Source organism: Scomber scombrus, chromosome 4, assembly GCF_963691925.1.
Source record: "Scomber scombrus chromosome 4, fScoSco1.1, whole genome shotgun sequence".
Classification (NCBI taxonomy): Eukaryota; Metazoa; Chordata; class Actinopteri; order Scombriformes; family Scombridae; genus Scomber; species Scomber scombrus.
Genome location: NC_084973.1, coordinates 16,586,164 through 16,603,952, shown reverse-complemented (window position 1 = coordinate 16,603,952; position 17,789 = coordinate 16,586,164). Strand labels below are relative to the sequence as shown.

The 17,789-nt window shown below is 42.6% G+C and overlaps 2 protein-coding genes across 2 annotated transcripts in view; one reads left to right on the top strand and one right to left on the bottom strand.

The window, feature by feature from the left end:
* The window catches only part of smtnb (smoothelin b), a 49,352-nt gene extending 36,804 nt beyond the window's left edge, over positions 1–12,548 (top strand). The window contains exons 11-19 of the mRNA XM_062417665.1: positions 4,996–5,181; positions 5,455–5,530; positions 6,466–6,645; positions 6,918–6,980; positions 7,084–7,171; positions 7,263–7,433; positions 7,525–7,651; positions 7,838–7,989; positions 10,843–12,548. Coding sequence (XP_062273649.1) covers positions 4,996–5,181; positions 5,455–5,530; positions 6,466–6,645; positions 6,918–6,980; positions 7,084–7,171; positions 7,263–7,433; positions 7,525–7,651; positions 7,838–7,989; positions 10,843–11,011 — 1,212 coding nt within the window. The 3' untranslated portion in view covers positions 11,012–12,548. The remainder of the gene's footprint in view (positions 1–4,995; positions 5,182–5,454; positions 5,531–6,465; positions 6,646–6,917; positions 6,981–7,083; positions 7,172–7,262; positions 7,434–7,524; positions 7,652–7,837; positions 7,990–10,842) is intronic.
* A 184-nt stretch (positions 12,549–12,732) lies between these two features.
* selenom (selenoprotein M) lies at positions 12,733–17,570 on the bottom strand. Its single transcript, XM_062417664.1, has 5 exons — positions 17,408–17,570; positions 16,520–16,555; positions 16,279–16,313; positions 16,096–16,174; positions 12,733–13,526 (listed from the first exon to the last, which is right to left on the bottom strand). Exons 1-5 carry the CDS (start codon positions 17,501–17,503, stop codon positions 13,299–13,301), a joined length of 474 nt encoding a protein of 157 aa, XP_062273648.1. The 5' UTR covers positions 17,504–17,570; the 3' UTR covers positions 12,733–13,298.
* Between the last annotated feature and the right edge of the window lie 219 nt (positions 17,571–17,789).

Genomic DNA, 17,789 nt, shown 5'->3' with positions numbered 1-17,789 from the left:
GACCCTTCAAACACGTGACAGCGGCTGATTATTGATGCCTCCTGGTCCAAGTGATCGCAGCTGCTCCTCCTCATCTCAGCTGTCCGTCCGCTGTGCCTGGCCTTGAACGCAAATATAAATGATGCCTTCGTTTTATAACGAGGGTGATGACAGCACAGTCAGTCTCTTTCCTGTAGACGTAGAAATTACTACTGGGCCGCAGGTCACACTGGTAAAGAGCTGCAGTGTTAACATAGACACACAGGCATACAGTCAGTGACAGATTGTCTCACAGTCACGGGGATAAGGACCCCATTGTTAACATACTGCTGATCCATGACACATGCTGTTTACCCAACAAGTTCACATGTGTCACAGATTAAAATGTCGGGTCTTGCGGACTGGGGACAAGGCTCTAAGATAATCTGGATGAACCTGCTCAGATTTTGTCAGTTAACCATAATTTGAAAGCCATTTTATTTTATATTTATTGCCAGCTTGAATTGACACATGAAAAAGAAAGAGGGCATAAAATTTCATCTGATTCACACTTCAACTACCGGTTTTCTTTCATAATAATCAATAATGTTCTCATAAACATGTAGAAAACTGTAGTCTATGTCCTGTTTAGTCTGTTTATTTATCTCATTCCCAGCCTTTCTCTTTTTACATCACTCCGCTGTGTTGTGGGTCAGTGCTTTGATGTGTGGTTAAACTACAGCCATGTCCTTCTTGGGTTTTGACCCACTTTCCTCGCTGCCAGTCACATTTTACTCCCTAGAGGCCAAATTCTTCCTGGGAACTGCTATGGTTACCTGTAAATCCCAGCAGAGACCACTGTTGCCCTTTGTAGCATGGTCCTGATTATTTTGATCTTAGATGACTCGTGCACTGTGTTAAGAGTCACTGCATTTCTTTTTAAAGGTACATATATTTACAATGCAGTTTTAAACCAGTTAAATGCGTGAGATGCAGAATTACAGGTTTATCATATTTTGTAGCCATATGCTTCTAATTAGAGATACAGTACCTTACAGCATTTGATTTCTCTGCATGGGCTGTAATATGCCAATAAATAGATGCATATACTGTATGTACTTCAACACCTTACTGTTAGACCTTTGCTTAGACAGAGCAACAGAGATTGTCAGCATACTTTGAGAGCTCATGCCCAGATGAGCAGCTGCTGGACCTGTGCTGCTATGTCAGTAGGCCTACAGCAATAATATCTTGAAAGAGCTGTGATGTCCTTTTCATCATCCTTGCTCAGAGTTGGAGAGAACTGGGCCCCAGCTGACCCTCACTGGTCACCCAGTCTGCTTTGTTACAGTCCTAAATACTCCTGTCCTTCATGAACTGATCTCCCCTCTGGAAGTGTGGCTTTAATGACAGTCATGCAACACAACTTATCCGATTAGTCAGGACTCACTTGAGTTTTGTTAGAAAGCAATTTTAAGAGGAGAGAAACACTAACGTGTAACTCAGCCCAGGCCTAAAGCCACATCTAAACCATTGTTGCCTGCCAATCGAGGTGTGAAGGACAAGGGCTCTAAATAAAAGGAAAGCTGAGAGAGGGAGGGGTGTGTCTTCTAAATTGTTCCAACTGCTATCCCCGTCAGGCCTCTGCTAGTGCCCCAGGACTGACTGGCTCAGTCGAATAATGGGTTGGCCAGAGACAAATAGACATGTGCATGGTACCTGGAAAAAGGGGATGGGGCTACTGCTGCCTTGGAAACGGGATTCCTTGTATGCTCATTGGCTGTCAGGGTGTTTGCTGGGGGTATAAAGAGCGTGCGTTGTTTGGATGGTCTCTGGATATAGGCGGACAGAGAGGACACCTACTTTCACTTATGAAGGCCACCTTGTTATTTGCTTCCTCCTACATATTAAATTAAAGTTTTGGGCTGCTTAAGAGGATTTAAAGTAAAAAGATTTTGTAATTCTTTGGGGGAAAAAGCTGCAGTTTCAGACAACATTGAGTGCAGCTGTCTGGCCATGCCTGGAGTGAACCTGGACTTCCTCCCAGCCTCACAGGCTCCAGAGGTGTTGGGCAGCCCAGATAGTGCTTGTGCTGAGTCCGGCCTGGAGGAAGTGATCGGGGATCTGCTTGCTCAGGAGGAGGTGGAGGATGAAGAGGAGCAGTTTGGCGAGAGGAACTTTGAAGTAACATTGCGCTGTGCAGTGGGGGAGATCCACAGTGACCTGCAGGCCTTTGGAAAGCGAGTGGATGCTCGGCTGGAGGAGGCAACGACTCACGTAACTCCTCTGGCAGAGGCTGTGGCCAGGCTGCAAGAGGAGAACCTGAGACTGAGGATTCAGCAGGAGAGGCTGGTGAGGCAAGTGGAGGCTGTGTGCAAGGTATTGGGATTACCTGATCCTTTACTGTACGAGCTGCCCAGCCCAGAAAGCGCACCTTCTGTTCCATGTGAAACCAATTCACCATCTAGTGATTCTCCAGCCTGCACGCCCCAGGAAAGTGCACTTCAAACTCAACATAATACTCTATTCTGCTCTCCCCAAGATCTCCCATCAGGTGCGCCTGAGGTTACTCCACCAAGCACAAGTCAGGATACACCACCAAGCATATCCCAGGAACTTAAATCAAGCCCTCAGGACTCAGACTCCACATCCAATGATTCAAACATACCACAGACTTCAGAGCCTGAGCTGTCACCTGTCCCTCATCCTCCTACCTTTGCAACCCGCCGCTCCCTCTCTGCTCCCTCTCTGATGGCAAATATTTCTTGCAGCAACAGCACGGTACTGCTCTCCGCTCTGTTAATGGTTCTGATCATGACCAGTTTTAATTCAGATAAGCTGCTTCAAATATGGGAATGTCTTTTCTTCCAGTGTTTGACAGTACCTGCGGATCAGCTGGCCACGTGTTTTACACACCATGCCAGTGATACTTTGATACTGTTCACTTAAATGTTGACCTGCTGCTCCACCTCTCATAGCTTTATTTTGGTTTTAATCCCATACTGCATTTAAACAAAGCTTGACTATCTCGGCTGTCATTAGGTTTTGGCAGATTTTATTTATATGGAAGACAACACTGCAGTTTGTCACGGAGGTATTCCAGTCCTTTAACACCATGTGTTTCTGATTGTGTCTTGGCTAGAACTGCATGTGTATGCATGCAGATATGTGTGCTATTGATGGAGGCAAAAAACGGCCATGCTTTAACCATAATAGCGGCCTGGGATTATAGTTGGCCATCTTGAAATCATCTGTAATTTTTTTTTGTCGATACATGAATTTATTATCACTTTTTAAAAAAAAGAGCTGTTAATGAAAGGTTTGTACATGTCTGGCCTCCAAACAAAAAAAGATTTATGATCTTACATTCCTCAAATAGGGATAGATGCACAGTTGGCCAGCATGGTTTGCTGTACGTGTTTTTGTCATCCCAATACAAACCCTTTGTGGTGGGCGTGTTTGTTCATGCACTGGTGGCATTTGAGGGATATGGAGCATATGCGTCTTTATCTTCAGTTATTCAGCTGGCCAGAGTTGATATTCCGGTCTAATCCTGCACATATCCAGCTGGATCTGCCAATCAGCTGCTCCAGTAAAAGTGACAAACTTCTCTTAAATGGTAATCCCCTCCGAAGATAGATGGCTGCGATAGTGAAGGTTGAACTTATCTGACCCTTTACCCTTACATATATGTCTAACAAAGACTATTTCACATGGTGAAGACTGCACAAATGGTGAATGATTTCAAGAATTTTTTTTTCTTTTTTCTTAAATAGCATTTTTATGCATTTGTGGCTCCGATGCTGAAGAAAATGCTAAAACTGAATTAAACATGAATGGAGCACTAAGGTTATCTGGGATTTTCTCACCCCCCGCACATACACACACACACACACACACACACACACACACACACACACACACACACACACACACACACACACATTCTCTTACTGCTTGACTATGAGGCCTTGTTTGGCTGCGTTGTGTCCCAAAACATTCCTTGTCGGTCAAGTGCCTCTCAGTCTAGCCTGTCCCATGGGTCAGAACTCTGTGCCCAAAAAAACGTAAAACCTGAGGCCACCCGTGATGACACAGCACTGGCTGTGCTGATCTGACTAGGGCCATCAGATAGAAGGCTGTGGATAGGGACAGGGCCAGCTGTCTGAGCTATATATGGACCCGGACTCACTTACAACAAAAGCATTGAAGCCATAGCAATAGCCTATAGTAGACTGGCACAAGCCTTTAGCGCCATATGAAAATTTAAGAGGTGTTTTCTGTGGGATTTATAGTCTCTTAAAATGTGTTTGTAGATGGCGACTCTTTCTTGAATTACCCATAATGTTATGTTTGTGTTCATGGTGCCCTGCTTCCTCCTCAGCAGTGGACATACAGTACACTACACTTCTTTACTCAACCCTCTGCTCCTGCATTAATCAGCCCTTCTGTGTCTTTGGATGTTCTCACAGTTTATATCTGCTAATGCATTGTTCCCATCCAGTTGGAGACGTTGTACCGTACCTGTCACATTAACTCCAGTTCGCAGCAGCTTGGCGTCAAGTAGACACTCACTCTGTCGGTCATACTTCATGAAATAAGTCAACAGTAACTTGGCAGAGTTGCTCTTGTGCTCATGTGCTTACTGTCACTCTCTCTGGCTCGCCTGGAAGGTGCAGGGGGATGGAAGAAATGATGAGATATGGTGAGTGGTACAAAAAGAGATTATCAGAGGGAGGGAAAGATGTGAGCTCTGCAACCTACTTCACTCCCCCAGGCCTATTATGGCTACAGTGTGTTTAATAAAAATCCCCCTGTGCTTATTGTGTCCTAAATGTCAGCAAACTTCAACTATGTTTTATTAACCCTCTTCCTTGTCTCATAAGTATACAACTTAGAGCTCGAGCAGCAATGCACATATCCAACTATGGTCACAATTTTGCAATCTCAGACTAATTAATGCCACACTGCATCTTTCTGCATGTCTGTGTATGTGTGCTCTTGCTCATACTGTGTGTGGTTGTGTGTCTTGTGCAGATGGAGACAGAGCCAGTTGTGGCATGTGAGCCGGTGTTTTCAGCTGGGCCGTCTGTCCAGGTGGCGTGTCACGTCCCAGCCATCCCCAACGGTTCCACCACCCAGGCCAAACCGGAGGAGCACTCTGGAAAACTGACAGCTGAACAGCTGGCTGCCATCGAGGATGAAGAGCTCCTTGACAAAATGGTACTTCACACCCAAGTTATAATTCTGGATGAGTTTGATTTCAAAGCACCACTTAGTAGCAAATACATCAGCTTCAGAGTTTGTGTATGAACACTAAATCTTACCAGCTGTGTGAGGGTATATTTGGGAAAGTCACAGCTTGGATTTGTGTGTTTGCACAATGCTACAATATGTTAGACCCGCATGCATAAATAGAGCTGTGCCACTTTGTTTTTTTTAAATGTCTGACCTCTCCTTGTTGCTGTTTTGCTTGTTTTTTCCCCCCTTAAATAGCTTGATGAGTCAAAAGACTTTGAAGAGAGGAAGATGATCCGTGCAGCCATGAGAGACCTACGCAAGAAAAAGAGAGGTAACAGCAAAATGAAAACCAATCTTAAACCTGTTACTCTGTCAGCATTGACATTCACGTTGTCAAAGGTAGACGCACCACCTCATTAAATTCAAGCTCAAGTCATTAGTGTTCTTCTCTGTTTTTTCTTATACAAATTTTGAAACTAGTTAAGCAATAAGTGAGTCTGCCATTTCCACAATATTTCTATCCACTCTGCCCTCAGAGGCCAAGCTGGGATGTACTCAAGAGGAAATAGGTATGACAGGTTGGTTTGCAGTGTGGTTTAACAACTGATATGTGCCTGCATTTTCTGTTTTTGTTTGTGTGTGCACCATCCTGCCATCGTCGAACCAGTACAATTACTGAACTCTCTAATTTCTGTGGTGGGCGATGCAGGATATGTTGACAGTTTTGTTCCCATGCATGATTGTTGACTTTCATGTGTTAAAGTGTCTCACTCACTAGAGCGTGCTGTAACCTCGACACTGAAATGTCCCCTGTCCATGTTTATATTTACCCTCTGTCTCACAGTAAGCACTTACCATTTCATTAGTCATCTGGTTGAGACAGTTACACACACACACACACACACACACACACACACACTTGGTCACATCCTTCCACAGGGGACGATCGGAGTGTTTGCTGTCTTTTGATCTGTGATGTTTGTGAAGTACATATTACATGACAGCTTTGGCTCGGCTGTGAGCCTCCCACATGTGGGCGTTTGTTTTCTCAGAGGAATTTTACAGTACTGTGGAAAGAATCCTAAAATGTATCACATCGAATTTGGAAGCCCTGTTTTAATCCATCTTTGTGGCAGTCAGATGAGGAGCTGTCAGCTTGTTTGGGGCCTCTTGTCCTCCTCCTCCACTTTTTCCACTGACATCATCTCTCCACCTTCCTCACCACCTCTCCATCCCTCGTCTCCTCTCCTCTCCTTTCCACCCCAGACCAAAGAGAAAAGGAGCGCGACACCCGTCTGCAGGAGCTTCGGCAACAGAGAGAAGAGCGTGCACAGAAAGGTCGTCCAGGGGCCGGGGCGGGAGAGGTGGTGATGAGGAAGGTGGAAAAGGCGGCAGATGGCTCCACCCTCAGCCAAGTCACCAAGACAAACCGCTTTGCACAGTCTGGTAGTTTATTTTCTCTTCTTTCCTGTTCTTTTGTTTTCTTTTTTTGAGCGTTTATTAAACTTTCTTTACAACCTGGATTTAACTGCACAAGTCCACCAATTCTTCCAGTTCCACCCCAACCAATTTACCCCAGACACACAAAAACGGGTGGCAAATCATATCAGTGAAAAAGTAAATCCCTAAAAGGGGATGAAAAATAAATAAGAACACTGACATTAAACTGACCCGGTCCAGAATCATAAATAAGTTGAAGTGTGTTTGTTTGTGTTCAGATGATGGGAGCAGATCAACACGCAGCACTGTTGTCGAGTCCAGTTATGTGCAGAAAACAGACAGTGAGTCACTCTATTTCCATACAATACATATAATTGTTGCTTTTTTCACCAATATCAGTCATATGTCTATATGTTAATAATAACATGCTTTTATACATTTAAGGAGGGACAGTCCAGTCAAAATCATACAGCTTCAGCTCTTCCACTTCTTCCTCCTCCTCCTCCTCCAACACAAACAAAAAAGTGGGCAGGTGGGTTGTGAAGCATCCACACAGTATTTTCACAAAATTTAAAATCCGCAAACGTTTCCAAATTAACTTGCTGTACATGTCGCTGCTCCAGTGTGTTTGATCGTGAGGACGATACGTCGTCTCGCAGCGGTGGCTTGGCTGCTGTTGAGCGGAAGCAGGCGGAGAGGCGCAAGGAGTTGATGAGGGCTCAGACTTTGCCGAAGACCTCTGCCATGCAGGCCCGCAAAGCCATGATAGAGAAGCTGGAGAAGGAGGGAGGCGGGTAAGGATAAACAAAGAGGTAGTGCTACCAAACAAAGAAAAGGACTTGGTCTCAACATGTAAATATTAACACAAACCTGACTTTTCCGTAGCCCTGGAAACCAAGCGGTCGCCAAGGTAAACAAGGTTCAGCGTTCCACCAGCTTTGGCGTACCCAACGCAAACTCTATCAAGCAGATGCTGCTCGACTGGTGTCGTGCCAAGACGCGCTCATATGAGGTGAGCCAACCGGCCACAGCAACCCACTGTGTGTTCAATGTTCTTCTTTAATGTCAGCCAATAAAGCTGTAGCTGAGCCAGATGATTTAGACGAGATAAGCCAAGATAATATTTCCTACCTTGGGGAATGTTTCCATCACGTTTTCTATCAGTACTTTTATATCTATTCTGTTTTTTCTTCATCAGCATGTGGATATTCAGAATTTTTCATCCAGTTGGAGCAATGGAATGGCATTTTGTGCGCTGGTGCATAATTTCTTCCCTGAATCCTTCGACTACGACTCCCTGAGCCCCAGCAACCGCAGGCAAAACTTTGAGGTGGCCTTCAGCACTGCGGAGTGAGTATAAACACAAAACCTGTTTGTCCCAGTAACATGTGCACTAACCACATCCACATTTTTGTTGTTGTTGAGTTTTGACTGCTAGTGAGACCATCAGCCATCTTAATTGTACTTTTGGAGAAACCACATCAACTGCAGTGTACCTGTGTTTTTGTTACGATTGACAGAGAAAATAAGAAGAATATGTGGACCAGTGGACAAATATCCTGAAAGCCTGCAGGGTTAGCTTTCCTTTCAGCTACAGTACACAACGAAAACCCAAGCTTGTATTGCTCTGTCTAAACCAATACATTTCCCTCATTTTGTGCTGTACAGATTTTTCCTTCCCTCTCTCATCCCTCTCAATATTTTAGTCTTTTGTAAAATCCACATCCAGTTCTTACTCAGTATTGCTCTGTAGCAACATCTACTTGAGCCTGAAGTACAGAGATGGTCCCAAAAACACATCAAAGTCGCGTGGCTCCTTGACTGATGTCCGAATGTTAACTTTCCCTGTCTCTCCCAGGTGTACTGAACCCCCCTCAAGGCTGAGTGGGCCCCATAACTGCTACTACTCTAATTACTCCACCTCTAAACATCCACTCTCCATTTGTCCTCTACTATGAGTAACTGCTGTGATATCCTCCATGTCATCACTGCTCTAAACCAGAGACCTGTGAGCAAACCCCAACCCAAACAACCACCAGGTTAAAAAGTGGACAACTCTCAGCTGCGCCTCCGATTCCCCCCCCCCCCCCCCCACCCCCCTCTTTACTTCTAATCTTTCCCCTCTACATTTCCTGTTTTTTCGTCTCTCTTGCGTCACATTATTTTCACTTGTGATGACCTCCACCCACCTGTGTGTGCGTGTTCACATGCTCCTAGTAGGATAATGCCCATGCTAATGTTGATATTAGTGATTTATATCCTCAACACCGGATTGTCCACCAAACCACAGCCGCCATCTTTCGACGTTTGTGTTGCACTATCACTCACTTCCCTGGCACCCCCGACCCTCCCGGCCGTTTGTCTGGCAGTTTATCTGGAATCCCAAAACACACATGCACACACCTTCCTGTTCACCAATGTGCTTTAAGAGTCACCATGTGATTGTATCTTTGTGTATTTGCAGAATCCTTGTTGTTTTTTTCATCATGTCTTGTGTTTCTGACAGTTCATAGTCATATTGAGATGTCCCGAAGTCTCTTGTCTTAGTGCACAGAAAAAAACAACAAACTAACAAAAAAGCTAAATGAGCATCAACTGACGCTCATTTGACGTTTTGTTATGTATGTATGTTTGTATGTATGTATGTATGTGTGTATGCCACATTCTGTACATATCATGATGTTCATGAAGCATGTTGACTCATGGATGTATTTGTGATCACAGAGAATGTAATGATGTTGTTTATTTTTGTGTCTTTTCTCTCTCTCTCTGTCTTCTCACCCTGAATCTTTTTCATTTGGCTGCTCACTGCTTTATCTGTTTTTCCCCCTCCTCCTTCCTTCCTTTTTATCTGTGTCCTTCTGTTCCTTTCTTCTTCTTATTTGTTCTCCAACCTCGTCCTCTACTTTGTTTCTGTCCGTTCGGTTTTTTCCTTCCTCCCCCAACCTCTCTCTACCCCTGCCGGGCGCAGGAAACTAGTGGACTGTCCCCAGCTGTTGGATGTGGACGACATGGTGAAGATGCGCGAGCCTGATTGGAAGTGTGTGTACACGTACCTGCAGGAGTTCTACAGGGGTCTGGTGACGAAGGGCCTGGTTAAAACCAAAAACTCCTCCTAAAGTCGCACCCCACCTAAAACTGAACCCATGGTGAGAGAGGGGAAAGCCTGCGAAGGAACATCAGTTTGTTTCTGGTAGACTAAATGGGATTTAGGGTGTGTGTGTGTGTGTGTGTGTGTGTGTAACTCTGAGTGTGTCAGAGCGAGTGTGTTTAGCTGCATGTTTTAAGCAGCTGAAAGGATTTATATTAAATGTGATGCTTCAGAATCTGTTGCTTTTGGATGTCCATGTTAATTTGGAGTTACTGAGGTCTGAAGAACCAAACATGGTATGCGTGCGCGCGCGTGTCCGTGTGTGTGTGTGTGTGTGTGTCCGTCCGTGTGTGTGTGTGTGTGTCCGTGTGTGCATCTCTGCATAGCCAGACTATGGCCCAGGCAGAAAGCCAGGTCCATCTGCAGCTCAACACTTTAAAAGGAACTACTGTATCACAGCGTTTCAAACAAAGGAGTTAAGAAACAAAGCAGAGAACAGAGGCTGTGTGTTATCCACTGTCTTTTTATCAAGCATGAGTTTACAGGTGTTTATGCCTTTGGCTCGTAAAGCCTTTTAAAGATTACTCCATAATAGTTAAAGGACAGAATGACCCATGTCTACGGTTTCTACAATAACCAAACAGATTTTATGTTATTGACATTTATTTTCTCGAGCAAGAGGTTTACCATAGTTCCTGGCACTCAACTCTTTTTTGTGTGTGTGAGGGTTTACAGTATGTGCATATAATGCCACCCTGTGGTCACTCTCTGCACACCACAAATGTGACGTCTTTCTCCCTTTATTGAAATACACTGCATTTGTCAAGTTTATTTATAGAGAGCTCTTAAAGGGTTTTCCACAAAGTGGTTTAGGGAAAATAGATTAAAAAAAGAGATAACTCCAACAAGAAGAGAGACCTCTTTCCTAACAACCACAGATAAACACATGATAGATGAAGAAATATGAATGATTATAACAATAATATAAACACTTCTGTGAAATCTGTGAAGGAGTGTATTCTCCTCCCTCTTCCATCTCTGGCCCTCGCCCATCTTCTCCGTTCATTCTCCTCTTTCTCATACAGACTGTCTCTTTTATGCCTGTTCCTCAGGACCTACGCCAACTGCATGCCTTTGCTGGAAGTGGAAGACATGATGATCATGGGTAATAGACCCGACTCCAAATGTGTCTTCACCTACGTACAGTCTCTGGTCAACCACCTGCGCAGATACGAGATGTCCATGGGTCGGCCCTGTGACCTTCTGACCTGTGCTCAGTGAGTGTTCGGCCTCAACGTGGCTTTCAGCACGGGGTTGTAACCAGGCAGCCCCCACACCCCACCCCTCCCCTAAACCAGCCCTCCCCGACTACATCTTCACCTGATGACTGACTCTTCGGTGAACGGCTGGGTCACAGAGTTGCACATCTCCAATGGACAAGCTGGGGATGTGTGTGTTTGTGTGTCAGTTTGCTTATTATCTTTGTTGGCAGTGGTGATGTTAATTCATTTTTTTCGCACATTTTCCAGCAAGAGGGCACCAAAGTTTTTATAAAAATACCTTTTAAAGCTTTAAAGTTTTAGTACATCAGGTTGTTTTTTTTGCACTCAAACTTCTCTTTGTACTCTAGTATTCAACATGCAGTAACTGTGTCACCATGCAAGTGTGCTGAGAGACACCTCAAGAGATAAGAGAAATATTATTTATAGTATTCCCCTTTTTAAATTATTTATATCTACATTTTCTCTGCTCCATTTTTGTAACTTTAATAATTTCTAAGCATTGCTATTGGTGATTCCAATGAAGAAGAAAAATATATCCAACCATATGATGCATTACTTGGTTTCCACTTTGGTACTTTTTCATTTTTTACCAAACTCTGGTTGCTTTAAATATTTTGATTAAGTTATTATTCTCATGTTGATGTCATCAATTAACATTTTACTATTTAATACATGAGCACTGGGATGTTTTTGTTTTTGTTCATTTTTCAAATGGATGCAACCTTCTCGTCGCAGTCCAGTGCTGAATACGCTCACCTGTCTGAACTCTATTGAGCTACTGAGATGTTTCAGATGTTTTTTTTTTAAATTTCCCTCCTCCTGTATTATTGTGTCATGATGCAATTCTGATGACAAAAAGCTTGCATAAACACGTTTTTCATTCAGGTAGAAAAAAAAAACAGGAGTTGTGATTACAGTCACTGAGTCTTTCAGCAGATGAACAAAAAAATGCACAGCAATGCCGCCATCACTGCCTCGCCCTGCCAAACACACTCACACACAGCTGTTTTATTTACGCTTGAGTAGATTCTTTTGGTAATATATCAGTTTTTAAAAAAAAATGTTGTTAGTGTGTAAATTACGCTTTTAAAGTTTTGTTTAAAGTAAGTCAATAAGCTGAGACTACCGCAGTGTTTTGTGAAACAAATTATCACTTTTGGGTCATGTTTCTAGGCCTGATGAAAGCCGGCTTTCAGCTCCATCAGTTACAAGTTTAAAAATGAGCAATTGTGACTGAGCATAACTGCCAATGTATATTTTACAATATGACGCAAAGGAACATTTTTCAATGAAGATTTTTATTTTCATTTGTACAATTAAAGTTCCTTTGAAGAAGATGTGTAAAATTTGATTGATTTAAGTTCTTTGTGCTATATTTTGTAGATTTACAGAAATTATTTGAGATATTCCACTGCTGCCAATGGAGAAAAGAATACCTTTCATAAAGCAGTGAGTGCTGTACATAAGAGCTTAAACACGTCATAATTTCATGTTTCTGTGCACCGCAGTTAAATGTGAATTAACAATTAAACCAATTGGAGAAATGAATTTGTTTGTGGGGGATTATTGCTCTGAATCATCTCATAAAAACACAACATTTTCAACACCAGATTATTCTAATTGAGGGCCATAAAGCAGGCTTGGTCCCATTCCAACATGCAATGGACTTGCTGATAGTCTACTAAAGGGCTAAGACACAGACACTCTTATTCACTTATATGGCCTTTCTGCCAAAACTGCATGTCTTCACAGTGTGCAAAGAAATGGACATCAACATGACTACATACTGCAAGGACCAGGGCTGAAATGCATTTTCTTGAAATATTTTATTTTCTTCTTTGACAACTCGTTGAATCATCTTGTGTGCATCAGCCCAACCCAGAGGAACATGTAGCATCAACCCCAGGCCTGTCGTATGATTTTTAGCCTGAGGCTTCATTCAGTTTCAAAGTGGGTAGGAAGCAATCAGACACACAAGAGCTCAAGGGAGGCAAGAATCCTCAAAACAGCTGACACATGATGTCGCAAATCAAACATACACACTTCTAGTCGTAGAAAAGCACACAAAAGCACTGAAAAAAAGAACAAATAGCAAGAAAAATATGTGCAAATTCAGACTGTGGACCTTTAAAGGTCTTTTGCTGATGCTATGATTTTGTCCTTCCCCAAAGACTGATCCATGATCTGCTGGCCTTGCTGTGAAATTACAAGCTTTTCTGCAATAACTAGCTGGTCATGGAGCATAGTGTTACTGTGAGATTCCTACTTTTCTCCTCTCTGACAAGTTATAGGTCAGTGTGCTTCACTTCAGAGTCTGGATCTGAGGTGTTCTCAGTGGCAAGAGAGGAAGTGGAGGGCTTGTATGCTGGCTCATCTTTGAACGGGCTGTCTTTGGCAGGAGAGAAGCGGAACTCCTCCGGCACCTCGTCCTCAGCTTGAGCCTTCTTGTAGAAGCCCAGTTTCCCCAGCAGCTCGTTGATCTCTGAGCGGGTCATGTCAGACATGGCGATCCGCTGTTGAGGAAATACACGGGTTAAAGGATCATTCCTCTTACTGTCATTGTTACTGTTACATTGTTAATATCTTTTTGAAAACAGTGGGTTATGAACCCAGAGAGAATTGCAAGCTAACCCCGTTCCTCTTAGCTCTACAGAGTGTTATAGCCTGTTTTAGCCCTCTTTGGGACAAAAACTGATTAATGTAGCTTTAAATGACAGTTATGTTTTGGTTAAACACTTGGAATATGATAAAGCAACAATAATTTAAAAAGCTGTCATATAAATATAATATAAATGAATGTCCTTTATATGCAAGCCCTATTAAAATGAGTTCATTCAATGCTGATTTGTTTTTAATCTGGTGTCAGGTTTGACATTCCTGCACTGGCCAGATGAATTCATGCAATGCATGCTCTATTTTATTACTTAATTTGTCAGGGACAGCGCATATTAATAAACATTTCTGTAAATACGACAGAATTAACCCAAAGGCTAGTTTAAATCTGTTGTCCCTGCCCAGGTGTGAGTTTGCAGCCTAAAATCAAGAAACAAATTTAAAACGTTGTGTCATTTACAATAAATATAAAACACAGAGTGACATAAGCAAAACACAATAGAAGCAGAGTGAACAACAGCTGAACAAAGTGACAAACAGTTACAGAACAGAACAGCTTCACGGGAGCAGACATAAGCAAGAACAAATGTGAGCAAAAACGGCTGTAAGCATAACATGTGAGCAAGACTCAATACAAGAAACAGGACAACAATAACACAACAGGGCAATTTAACTGTATAAACAAAGACAGGCATAAGAAAAACAAGTGTAAGAAACATGATAACAATAACACTAAGGCAGGTTAGGCAACAATACAAGTTAAAAACATACATCCGGTTCATCCGGTTTAGTGCTGACAGATTTGGAGACTTATGAGCCATGTTCTTAATATTTTAGAAAAGGACCTGTAAGTGGTAAGGTCCCTGATGTGGACTGGTACAGCATTCCATTCATGTGCCACTTTGAGAAGGCAGATTGACTGAAAGCAGATTTTATCAGTGGGATAATGAAGTTTCCTCTTGTGACTCCCCTGGTGATATGATTTGAATTTACTCATTGCCGTACAAAGCTACTTAGTGGAGGAGGAGCCAGACCATTAATTATTTTGTAGATGAGGAATATGTTTGCATATTTTATTAGGTTTTTCCAGCTCAAGACATTATATTTTTCCAGTATGTTGAAGTGGGGAAAGCTATTAGGTTTCTTGCCGAGGGTTTTCATGGTTTGTTTATATAGTGATTCTAGTGGGCTTAAGGTTGAGCTACTTGCCTATGACCAACTTGTTAAACAGTAAATTAAGTGTGATATAATGGCATTTGTGTACATTGTAGCAGCCTCAGTTGACATGCAATTCCTAATGTATCTAAAATTTGGCAGATTATACTTAACCCTGTTGCAGACCTTCTTAATCTGAGTTTTAAAAGAAAGATTAGAATCTATCACAACGCCAAGGTATTTAACCTCTTTGATATTTTCCAGTCTATGTCAAAGTACAAGTATGTGTGGCTCAACAGTATTACTAGCCTTCTTAGTAAAATACATGCTAGTTGTTTTTGAAACATTTAACAGTAGACAGCAATGGTTTAACCATTCAGTTATACGAGTCATTGCATTGGTTAAAATGGAGGCAACTTGACTTTTTGTATTGCTGTGTACATATATTACAGTGTCATCAGCGTACATTACAGTCTGTATCTCAGGGCATACAGATGACAGATCATTTACATATAGGCCAAATAGGAGTAGGCCCAATATGGATCTTTGTGGGACACCAGTGGAAAAGATGAGAGCAGTACATTGATGATTATTAACTCTAACGCAATCAGTTAGAGTAAGAGGTAAGACTCTATCCTACTAAGGGCATCTGGTGAGAAATTAAAAGAAGATAACTTAAAGAGGAGGACAGCATGGTTTACAGTGTCAAAGGCTTTCCTATGATATAAAATCACAGCCCCTAAAACACCACCCTTATCCAGTAATGCTATGACTTTCTCTATAAAGACTTTCTCTATAATTATTCTTACCACATCTGGGTGGTTCTGTATCATCTAATGGAGGAGGTAATGTCTGTGAAGCTGCAGACTTAAATAAAGTAGTGTTGGTTTGTCTGTGCAATAGTATTCAATAGAGTCAATAAAGTAATGATTGAAGGTCCCAGAAATTTCCACTGGGTCCTTAGAAAGATTTCCATTAATTTCAAGTTCTGTTTGCCTTTATATTTTATGATGTCCTTTCGGATTAGCTGGTGAACTTTGGTAGTTAGGGGGGGACAGAAGTCCTGCACTCCAGCTTTAAAGCCTCTGTGTGTGTAGGTTTTCCACTAAATTCCACTGATATTACTGTGACTCGAGACAATGAACAGGCTAAAAGCAACACAAAAACTGTTATAATCGAAATTAGCTCAATTTACTACTCACAAAAAATGGTGCTATCAAGTCGTTTTATAGATGGCATGAAGATTTTTCATATAGGTGCTTTAATCTATTGAAAAACAAGACCAGCGTTTACATAAACAAATCAAGGACTTACATCTAGTTCTTCATAATAGTGGTTAAGGAGGACAAGCTCAGGGTCGGCCCCAGGTATGTGCTTCATCACCAGGTTATGGCTGAGGTGAAGAGGTCAAGGATTGGCAGACAGACAATGCTGTACAATGTGTTACTGCCAAACATACATATTTAGGGACAGTGATGTACTTGAGTCAAAGGATACTAAAGAGGAATATCCTGGACCACGAAGGCTTTGACCTGCAGACAGAAATGAGGATTAATGGCTGGTTTCAGTGACAGATCTGTCTGAGGATTATGTGAAACATTAGATGTTAAATGTAAATGTTTCTCCATGAGCAAACACATTTAAGCAGGGATTAGGCTTCAGTCTGCCTCTGACAGTGGCTCTGGGTGTGATCATATTCGTTTTGTTTCTGGTGATAACATTACAGAAGGCAACTTACCTCTCTGAGCCTGTTCAGCTGTCATCCACCACATGTCTGAGTAGAGACAGAACATGACATTGAAGAAATTATTACAAGCTGCTTTTGGAAAAAGGGTGATCGCTATAATATAGAAAAAGATTATTTAATTGACATGTTTTGGCTACTAAAACGTGTCTTTCTGCTTACACACACACACACACACACACACACACACACACACACACACACACACACACACACACACACACACACACACACACACACACACCACAGGTTACCCCACAGAGCAACTAATTTACTGCAGCTTCTGGGTTAGTCTCTTTGTTCAAAGACACAATGCTCTGGTGCTGTTGCAGCCTTGTACCCAATGCACAGAGCACTGATTTGGGGTAGCAGGAAGGATGTCTAACCCATTTCTGTAGGCACCTGAGCCCCAGGTATTGAGTAACAGGTGTGGCTGACACAACAATAGTAACAGATAATATGCTTTGTTCAGTGATGTTGGCAGGGCGATGATCCAGTACACCCTGGAGGGAAAACTACATGGTTTCTCACAAAAAGAAGACGAGAGTTTGAGAAACTTAGTACGAAACTTTGGTATGCAACCTGACTGTTCATCTTCAAATTACCTACCACCACCAAGTCATTTTATAGCCGATTTAAACTTAATCACTTAGAAATGACAGTCTGTATGCTTAATTGGGTACCATGTTGTAAAGGCATGGAGGTTTACAGCTCTTTTCATCCAGCTCACTTAACGCATGCGCCCAACCTTTAGAAGAATAAAACGTATCCATTAACACATTTACCAAAATCTGATTCAGAAAATGCACTAATACTATCCTCATTAATATCATCCCGCCTACTTTAACGCATGAAGCGGACTCTCATGAAGGATTACTGTACCTCCACCCTAGCTTTCGCCAGCCCGTCCAGTTTCTTCAGATCCACATCGTAGGCCGAGGCGCAGTGAAGGAAGCTGGCCAACACGATCAGCCACATTATTTCTCCCTGTTCCCGACTACGGACCAGGACTTGCTCGGCACCGGGACCAGTTCACCTGCAGACGTCCGAAGGTAACTGGGCTGAATGGAGGAGAAGGAGGAGGAGGAGGAGAGAGGAGATGCTCTATGTCACGTCCGGATCTCCTGCCACGTCAAATTTTCTCTCAGAGGACAGAGGCGTGCAGGGCGCTCATTGGTTATCTGCGAGATTCCCATCAAGATATAGCCTACACTATGCAAGGTTTAACCTTACACATCTATTATGGGAGAGGGATTACTTAATA